The 10,786-nt window shown below is 35.6% G+C and overlaps 1 protein-coding gene across 1 annotated transcript in view; it reads left to right on the forward strand.

Annotated features, from left to right (window-relative positions):
• The window catches only part of MCPH1 (microcephalin 1), a 123,805-nt gene extending 113,297 nt beyond the window's left edge, over window positions 1–10,508 (forward strand). Inside the window, exons 13-14 of the mRNA XM_066314907.1 lie at window positions 8,078–8,315; window positions 10,185–10,508. Coding sequence (XP_066171004.1) covers window positions 8,078–8,315; window positions 10,185–10,240 — 294 coding nt within the window. The 3' untranslated portion in view covers window positions 10,241–10,508. The remainder of the gene's footprint in view (window positions 1–8,077; window positions 8,316–10,184) is intronic.
• The last annotated feature ends 278 nt before the right edge of the window (window positions 10,509–10,786 follow it).

Below are 10,786 nucleotides of genomic sequence, written 5' to 3' on the forward strand. Positions count from 1 at the left end.
GGTAGATTCAACATTGTTCACTTAGATCTCTTGCACAGAAGATCCATATATGCTCACATGAGCTCTTTGTCATAAACATATTGAGACCACCACACCAGCACATGTAGGAACCATTGGCATAAAAAGTACAACTATTTCATCCATATACTGTATTTGTTATCTAAGCTTTTGCTAAGCAACCAGGCTATAAAATCTGATTAATCATGACCTAAGGTTAGTAAAACTGAAGATTCATTCTGTTAGTTCTTTAATTACTAAACTGTCTTCATCTCACCTCATGAGTTTTCTCACTTTCACAAGAACAACTCAATATTTTAGAGGATGTGAACCAATATATTTAACCTCTGTTATACTCCAATAAAAGAAGCTGGCATACAAGGATGTGTTACAAGAATGCTAAGCATAAGATGCATTGTTGGGAAAGATGCTCCTACAATACATGAATTGTTTGCAATGTGCAGAGAGCAGTGCTAGAGCCTGAGCTGGAATACCATGTCTAGTTTTGGGCACTGCACTTCAGGAAAGATGTGAGATCCATTGGCAAAAATCCAGGGAAGAGTGACAAAACAATCAGAGATCTACAAAATATGACCCCAGTGCAAAGACTGAAAGAACTGTGTTTGTTTAGTCTAGAGACGACTGAGTGGAGACATGATAACTGTCTTCAAATATTTAAAGGTTGTTGCAAAGAGGAAAAGAAGAAACTGTTCTCCATGTCGCTTGGCACTAGGACAAGAAATGATGGGCTGAAAATGCATCAGAGGCAATTCAGGTTATATCGTTAAGGAAGATATAACGTGTGTGAGAAGATAAGCATTGGACTAGATTGTGTATGGAAGTGGAAGATTTCTATCTTTGAATTCAAAGATACTTGGAGACTTACTGGGATTATAGGGGACTTATCACATGTAGTACATGTAATGCCAGTGGTGCAGGGCTCAGAGGGGCATGTGCCATACTCATACACCACTTCGGCATGAGGCATGGAACAGGGCTGCTTTATGATATTCTGTTGAGGAAAACCCTTCCCAATTATAATGTGCAGAATTTTTATATAAATTTGCGGTTGCAATTTGCATTCCTATCACTGCTTGGTAGTCACTTGAGTTCTCTTGAAATAAGACAAAATGAACGAAAGACAAGTTATGAGGTATTTCGGAAAAAAGGTTTACATTTCTGGTCCTGAAAAATCCTTTCTTAGTCAGCAAATTCGTAATTAAAGGACTTTTTAATTTTAAAAATATTTCATTTGTGTTTAAACCAAATGCAAATATATTTATTTCAGAATATTTTTGAAGTTCTAAACAAATAGTTATAGTAAAGCAACCATATCTTACAATATTATCAGAGTGGTTTTAAATTGTATTTGTATTGGAAATACAGCTCCTTGATTTGCAAGTTGTAGTTATTCTCAAGAGGGAAAAGACATTGCTTTACCCTAATTTGGTTTTTATTAATATATAGTTGATTACATTGAATTATGTAGTTTTTAAAAATATTTCTATCTCTGGAAAACAAGGAAATTAAACTAAAAATAAGTGAATTTGTGGGGGTTTTTTTCCTGCAAAACTTTGCTATGCCGGAAAAAAAATGGTTCAGACATCCTCCAGTATAATTTTGAATATCCGCCAAACAGTAGATTTATTTGCCAAACATTTTCATACAGTATTCCCATTGGGACTCAGTCTTTCAGAGAATAGATTGGTGAAATTAACTTTTCTTATCAGTCTGTGGGATTTGAGAGAAGCACAGTTGTCTGCCAAAACGCAGTAGAAAGAAACAATATCAGCTAAATTGTCTGGATTCTAGTGTTCTTGCTTTCGCCCTCGCCTTGGCCAGGAAACTCTTATATGAAGGAGTATCAGAGGAGGAGAAGAAATTGTTTTGAATAACTTTTCAGATAATACAGTCTTAACTGTATGACATTTCTCCTTTTGCTTCCTTTTTTATTTTTCAAGACCAGACATTGAAGGGTTGTTGTTTTTTTTTTTTTCCGGACCAAATTTTCTACTCTATCCTCTTCCACTTCTGGCTCCTGGCTCAGAGCACCAGGTTTTCTACTGCAGAAACCTATGGCCTGTTTGCCTGCACATGATCTCTGCATGTGTGCCTGTGCTGGGGTGCTGATGTAGCTTTATCAAGCATTGAAAATATTTTCACTTCTGGCTGTCTGAAGTCTTCACAGACAGGGAGCTTCTATTTCAGCCAAAGGTTATCAATAACCAATGAGAAAACATTGTTTCAATAAATAGTCAGAGATAAAGATGCAATATTTGTAATTAATTTATGTTGTGTGAATGTTGCCAGTTGAGTTTTGCTCTGAGAATGAAAAAAATCACTAGCAATAACAGATGCATGTTGTGCTGAGGAGTGGAATAAGGTTCTGGGTGTTGTTGAGATAATAGGATGGCAGTACATCCTGAAGCAGTTGGGATCCTACGTCAGTGTGGTGTTCCATTAAGTGCAACAACATTCTTGAAAGCTGAGGATCTTTTTTTTTTCAAACTGCTTGCTGAAGAAAGTTGTTTCCAGCTCTTAACGTGCTCTTTTCATGCCAGAGAGCACCAATTTATTTATCAAGTGCAGCATATCAATATCTTTTAAAGCTTTTAGTGAATAGTATTTCAATTTTGGTATTCCAAATATGTTAAAAGAACTCAGCCAAGTGCTAAAAATCACCAAAAAAAACCAAAAAAACACACCTGAAATTATAAGCTTTTAATTTAAGTTGAAAATGTATGGCACATGTTTTTCCTACAAAAATAGAGTTGCTACTTGATTAGTTGCTTCTATCGTATTAAACCTGGTATTTAAAAAGAAGAAAAAGAAAGCATTCCTTCTTTGTCTTGCAGCAGTACTGCATTGTTAATACAAACCTCCTTGATCCCTGTAGGATCCTGCAGATTCTGCAAATTCCTCACTGCAGGATAACTGTACTTTCAGAAGTCTGCACACTGCAATACTCTCCTTTTTATCAGAAGCAGGCTGATGGTTCACTTGTGTGGATGTAAGCCCTTGATCTCCACATATACATGGGGCTCCACATATATGTTTTTCTTTTAAATTTTTACTAAATGGCACTGTCCAAATATGCATATCACCATGCAAGTGTAATGATTCCTAACAGAGATATAATTTTGATTTCATTCCTCACAAGGGCTTCATAAAGAGTTACAGCAACTGAAAATGTAAACATTATTTAGACAGTATATTGATCCATACTAAAATAATATGAATATTAAAATCTTAGAACTTAATATTTCCCAAGCAACACCACTAAACTGTGTTAAATTAATGTGCTGTTTTATTGCAAAATCTGTATATTATCAAAGCATAAAGCCTGTGGGGTTTGGTGTTCATCAGTTTTGTGGGGTTTTTTTTTCATTTAATATTTGCAAAGTAGTGAACTAATCCTTAACACTTCAACAGTCAGTTTTCTTTTTACTGAAAAAGAGCAATTTCTCATCCATTTCATATGGAATAATACTCAATCTTTGGATAGATATAAACTATATAATACCATAAAATACACAACCTAAAAGTTGTGTCTGCAATTTAATTTTCTGCTGTTTGCATTCAATAGATGATATTTAATTATTTTTGCAATTAACAATAACCAAGACATTACAGCTTTCCATGTTTTCATAATTGCTATATTGAATGCTCAAGTATTAATTATAAAATAAAACAAATTGGGTTTTAAAAATTTATTTATCTCTAGTGAATAATTGAAATTAAGAATGAAGATTAATAGTGCTTACATTGATTGTGCATGCACAAATTTTCAGAAATGTTATCATTAAAGATGGCTACATTATATCTATTACTGAACCTAGTATTTCATGTTATCAATTCTAGGCTACAAGAACAATTTCTATTAATTGTAATAAATCATAACCATACTTTTCATTTCATTTTTGTGAAGTATTATTTTTCTAATAGCAATTTAGACTGGACATTTCTTCATATGTTGTTTTCTGGAACAACAGAAAATTTTCAAAGTTTAGACTTTGAAAATTGAGTGCTGTATATAGGAAATTAGCAGCTTCAGTGCTTAAAAGTTTCCAAGTACATCCAAAATATTTATTTTTTTATGCATTACAAAGATTCAGGTATTATGCAGAGATAATAATTTTGTGGCACTTGATAGCTGTCTCTTATGGAGTTTATGAGGTTTTGTGTTTGTTCTGGCACCTTGCCCAGCAGAAGGTATTTTCATACAGTGCTAGACAAAACTATGAAATTTAGAGGTTTTTATACTACATGCTCTTCTGTCTTGGGGGGATTGAAAATGAGTCACATGAGGGACAATAGTTGGTGAAGCTTTTTCGTGAATTTTTTATTTTATAGCGTAGAAAGGCTTTATTTACTTGTCATACATTCCCATTAGTTTTACTTCTGTCAGCACTAATTTTTTTCCATTTAAAACTTAGGTTCAAAAAAACTACATTAATGGTACATTTATTAGAAATGTATGCATGTAAAATGTGTCTTTTCTACCACTCATCCAGCCAGTGAAAGGATGAGGTTCATGGTTAGAGTCTTACCAAAAAGCTTAAATAGATGGGTCAGTAACACTTGGTTTTAGTGTTCATCTGCTAAAGAATACCATTGGGAACGAAAATCAGTGCTGTCTCATAGGCACTAACACAACTGTAACCATAACTACTAACTTATAGATCCACAGTTTGTGGAAATAGTTGCTTTGGGGATCTGATATTTTCCCAGGCTTGGTCTCTGCTAAGGAATTATTGATTTATTTGTAAAAGTTTGTGTGAAATGGGTATGGTTTCAAAGGACTGGGAGCACCCCTGGGGTGCCACAAAGGCTTTGATGTTGCAAAGGCAGCTGAGTCAATTCAGAGGTAAGGGCTTGATTGTGCCCTCTCATCCCCCCGCCAAAGCCTGTGTGGTCAGCTGGCGACCCTTCAGCAGCTGGCCACCCTTCAGCAGCTGGCCAGCTGTGTAACTCTCAGGCCAGTGGGCCAGAAAGCAAAGTTAACCTTCCAAACTCCTCTCTGAGCTCTGAATGTAAACGCAGTGATTTGTGCCTCTCTGTGGCCTGCGAATGGATCCAGTGTGCTTGAGCAAATCCCGTCTTAGCTGATTGGGAAAGTGGTGGTGGTGATACAGACAAAGGAAATGCAGAGATGACAGTCCATGTAGAACCTTTCCTTTGCTACCACCGGGATGTGCTCTGTTCTTGTCCTGCCCACCTCTCAAATGCACTGGTAAGGAACCCATATGAAACTGTAAACACTGTTTAAGAAAACCCACTCTATATCGCAGCAGCATTTCCCTTCTCTGGGTGCCCCGACTATGTACTGAATGTATAAATAAAGCATGCTAGTTGTGGACATGAGCTGAGAGCTGTTATGTCCTTAAAATTTGGGTTTCCTGATTTTACGATTAGCTATGTACACATTTGCTTTAATATTAATTTCATCCAACAGCTGTTTCTATAGGAAGATGTATCATATAAATGAGTTTTCACTACAATGGCAGCAAATAAATCCTTTCAGGGCATTTTTTTTAGGAAGCAGAAATACAATTAGCTCTTTTAAATAATATTCCCTAAAATATGTGAAATATCAGATTGCAACAATTTATATTTGATGTCTTCTAACACAAGTCCTACTGCCTTCTTAAGATAAAAATTTATCAATTCAAATAATTTTTTATCTTTAAAATCTTAGAGTTTCAGGTTGACAAAACCAGTGTGACTTTTGTCTTTTTTAGTTAAATCTGATCTATTGTAGATAAATTAGCACTCTTTGAATTGTCTTTTTTTCTGTCAGTTGTATCTGATTTGTGCAACAAACAGTTGAAAGAGCTCTGTGTCAAATGAACCAAAATGGCATTGCATTTGTCATGAGGCTGTTACAAGGTTGATACAAAGAGATTGTTATTTTTCACTACAGTGCATACTTTAATTTATTGAAAGTGCTTACAACAAGCACTTGCATAGTTTCACAACTGCACAGTTTTTAAATTAAGATTAATGATTGCAGTCCTAGTAATACCGAAATCACACTGCTCTCTCTCTATATCACAGATTACAAATGGTTATGTTCCTGACCTAGTCTTCTTTTAAGACAGTGATCATGTTCTCTAAGTCTCACAAGACCCATCACAAATGGTACCCCTAGAGAATTCCAAATCTGATACCATGTATTAAAACAGTACAATTATTAATTTTCTGGTTTTGTTGACACCAAGATGCCCAGCAGACAGGCACTCTTAGAAGAGCATTCTGCTCAGATGGAGGTAGGCAATACTCCACTGAGTCCAAATCCAGATCTGCACATGCAAGGCATCAGGTTTAGGAAGGGCCATCGGGTATATTCAGTAAGTCTGGGTCCTCCAAAGTCTGCAATATAACTCTGCAATGACACTGTGATCAACAGAATTATTTAGCAGCTATGAGACAGGATTAGGTGTGCCATGCCATTCCTAAACTCAGCTTTACAAAGGAATAGAAAATATAGGGTATTTCTTGGGTTGTGATTGAGTCTTTTTAGTCTGCTTCATCCATAGCAGTCACTGTCTTTATAACTTAGTGAATTCAGAAAGCAAAGAACCAACTTAGTTTTATTCTCAGGAAAGTAACCAAGGAATTAACAATCTGAGAAAGCTGAATTATTTATTGACAGAAGAGGTCTCAAAATTCAGATTGACATGGATAGACATGTCCCAGAACAGCAAAGACCAGTGACACAGAGCCACTGAGCCACATGTTTCAGGCTTTGCAGGATCTTCCTCTAGCTCACTGATCAGAAGTGCTAAGTCACTTGGACTTTTATCTGTGAACAGACCATGGAACCATTTGGCTTTATAAAACCTTGCAAATGAGGGGGAGATTCTTACTTTGGCAGCACATCTGCCAAGCACATACATTATCACATTAGATTCTTAAGTGCCTATAGTTTCATACATGTTTGTGTGTTGAGTGGATACACTCAACAGCTAATTTTTTCCACTGCTCCAGTTACACCTTCTCACATGCTACAGTTTCATATTCAGATGTTTCATATAAACCAGATATATGCAAAATGACCTTTCCTCCATGCTCATGTTGTCATCTCTATAAAAATTCCAGGCATCACATAATATGAAACATTTCTTTTTGTTCTCATCTTGCAATTAACTCCAGTCTCATTATAAATTTTCCAAACTTTGACAAGCAATACAAAATCAGAGCTGTTACCTACATTGCTCTGGCAAGTAAATGGCTGCCTCACACTAAGAAATGCAACCATTTTTTAAATTTTGGTATGAAAACTTTATTTTTCATACCATGGTGTGTACACTTGCTGTGTAAAATGCTTTTATGCATATTGTAACTAAAGGAAATGGCTTTAATTGCTGGAACACTGTTCTGCCAGGTATATACTGAGAAGAAAATTTGCCGTATATAGATCAAGCAGGTTTTTGTTATAAAGATCAAATGTTACAAGCTGCACAGCACTCACAGAGAAATTTCTTTTGGTTTTGTGGACACAAAATGATTTACAGTAAATGTTTTGCTCTGAGTGCTGGTACATTTGTGTTACTTCATATACCTGAGCAAATATATAGTTTGTATCTGTGGAGCACAGGAGGAGAAAAGAGGTCCTAAACTAATTTAAACTGTGAATTAGATATGTTTGTAAACTCCCCAAGCCGGCAAGCATTATATGCTGTATTGTTATAAAGGCTATCACAGTTCGTATTTGTGCTGCAAGACTATAATTATTTATAATATCCTTTAAGATTTCTGTGTGATGGCCAGTGTTATAAATGTAAGAATGTAAGACTATAGTGAAAAATAATATTGTCAAGTGCTTTAAGAAGTTTTATAGGTAAAATATCTAACCTATAATGAAATAATCTCAAACTCTGGTTTGGGAATTGTGTTGATCATGTATAGCAAATTCTTTGTATATTTTACCCAAGAATTTCTGATACACCTGAAAAAATAAAGTTCATACTGATATATTTCTCTTTCTTTTCTGAATTATGAAAAACAAGGATTAGCCTTACTTTGAGTGGAAATGTAACACATTGGTTAATTGATTTTCTTGTTTCCTCAAATACAGATCTGCAGGCTTCAGCGTCATCTATCAACAGGAAAATACCAGCAGAATCTCTTTTCAAACCAGCCTGTCATGTTTGTATCTCCTACCAGCCAGACACCATGCAAAAAGCTAATTGAACTTATACAGCTGGCAGGAGGGAAAATATGTAAATCCTTACGTCAGGCAAAAATCTGTATAGGAAAAAAACCAGGAAAGAAGTACCAGGAAATAATATCTTTATCAGAAAAGTGGGTATTAGGTAAGACAGCAAATTTCAGCTCCTATAAAATATCGTAGAATATGTATTAAAAGAATTATCAAAAGTATTTCACTAAACTGAGGTTATGAAGGGAAGAAAATGGAACCAACTGCTACAGCTAGATTTTCAGGAAAGTTGTCTCTATGGTGAGATCTTTCTCTTACAGCTAAGAGGGCTTTATTATGGTTCTGGTACTCACCATTTTAATTTTTCCTTGAACAAATATAATCCAAATATTTTTTAATTTATCTTTTGTATGATGGTTTCATTTAGGGCAAACTAAATTATGAGAAAATATGAGAATTGGTTTCTAAAGCAGCATGCATTTCAACTTTAGATGTAGTTTTAATTGGTATAAATTGGCATAGTAATACTGAAATATGGTGACTGGCATCCTCTGAAATTTTCCTGAATGCTGTATTGTACATCTGAAAGACAATTTCTGCAGTCTCCATTTCACTTACAAAAAGTTTCTTTTTAACACCTGCTGTTATGTTTCTGAGTTCTTAGTCTATCATTTTTCCAACTCATTTGCAACAAATTCTGACAGACTGTATTTTCAGCAAGAGTATTGTCCAAAAAGGGACCTTACTTAGAAAAAATAAGATTAATTTATATCATATGCTCTGTCAAACTTCTCCAGAAAGTGTCTCATTCATACCCTAGCAATAAAACTACTACAGGAGTTGATGTTACATGAGAGTAGCCAAGCAAGTCCTAATCTCTTGACCTCTAATGCTGTCAGATCATAATGTCTTAAAACCTGAATGAATATACCATTAAAGAAGAAAGGATAAGTGAGCCATAAGGGGAAAAAATGCTCATCTAAATGCACATCTTATGTCATACCTACTTAAAGTATAAGATAAAATTGTGAAGATTGACAAGAGAGGCATAAGAAGGTGGCATTATTTATTGCACCTTTCTCCAGCTTACAAGAAGACTTAGAGAGCAAGTGTACCAAAAAAAAAAAAAAAAAAAAAAGTAAGCAGATGATGAAACCAGAGGTTTTTGCAGGACTAAAAATAAGAATAAATTAAACACAAAGGTTTCCAGTCATAGTGCACCAGATGGACAAATGTAATGATTGAAAGCAGTTTGTGATTCATGTGTCCCACTCATCTACTGGTCCCATGGAGGTCTGCCTTATCCCAGGTCAAGGATCTCATGAGCTCCCTGCAGCTGGACAGCCCACCTTCAGCCCATCAGTTGACTGAAGGAATTGAGTATCCAGCTGCTAACAAAAAAAATGCTGACTTTTTTTTTTTTGTGCTATTTACAGGTTTCTCAGTTCATTTTTGCAGTCTGATTTCTAATCACTATGTCCTGCTTACAAGGCATGGTCACACTCCAGTTAATGAGGTGTAATTAATTTTGATGAATCATCAAATCTCTGAAAAACGTTTTCCTATATAATGCTTTAAAGGAATGATACAGAGCTTTGAAGCTCTGTCCCTTTCTCAGCAACTGTGTGCATAATAGTATGAACATAACAGTGTCACCCATAAATTGCTGTCTTAATCAAATAAATCAGATCTGAAGATGTTCCTAATCTTTCCCACTTCGCTGTTGCAATCCAGTTGGTTTATGGCTATCTGCTTTCTGCTATTAATACCAGCTGCCAATTGATTCACTCAAGACTGACCAGAACAAAAAGCACATAGGTCAATAATGCACCAGCTTTTTAAAACTTAAGTAAATGGTAAGTGCTTTTATCATTCAGCTGTTGGCATTTCTTTTCTCTCTCTGGGTTCTCAGCTCCACCAAACTGCTTTATACCAGAAACTGCTCTGAAGTACATTGTTGCTTTATCATCTGTTTCTTTTGCATTTTATTTTAAATAATCCTGGGGTTTTTTATTTATTTTAGATTCCATCATTCATTATACAATATGTCCTATGGAAAACTACATTTTTCAGACGTGAGCTAACTCAAGAACTTCCATATGGTTGTAAGGAAACACACACAGCTTGGATTCAACAAAAAAATAAGCTGTGAAGGAAATTCCCAAGAAAATGCAAGTTACATACTTATAAATACAGAGGAACAATTACTATATTTTTAATATTTGTGCAAGTGTTCATCTTGTGAAATCTTTAGGTTTTGAAATAAAGTATTTCCCTAATAAAAAGTCATCTTCCTTTTGTTTATTTGTTGAAAACCTTGGGAACTAAAAGCTGAAGGAGTCACTATTCACTGGGAGGAAGTGGAATTCTCTAGTCTTCAAGCAAAGACTTGTTGCAGTGCAGTTAAGAGATGTGCACCCAGCGTGGGTGGGTGTGCCTGAGCTGGGTCAGGTGCAGTCAGCAGGAGCTGTGCTCCCAGGGCAGATGCAGGAATCCTGTTGGCTCCTCAAGTCCAAGTGCCTCTTCACACACCTGAAGGGCCACGATGCCACATCTTCATGACCATTGCTAAATACATTTCTTTGGTAAAAGGATAAGGTTGCCTATGGCACTCAACTCACACCT

Source organism: Sylvia atricapilla, chromosome 3 (genome assembly GCF_009819655.1).
Source record: "Sylvia atricapilla isolate bSylAtr1 chromosome 3, bSylAtr1.pri, whole genome shotgun sequence".
Taxonomy (NCBI): domain Eukaryota; kingdom Metazoa; phylum Chordata; class Aves; order Passeriformes; family Sylviidae; genus Sylvia; species Sylvia atricapilla.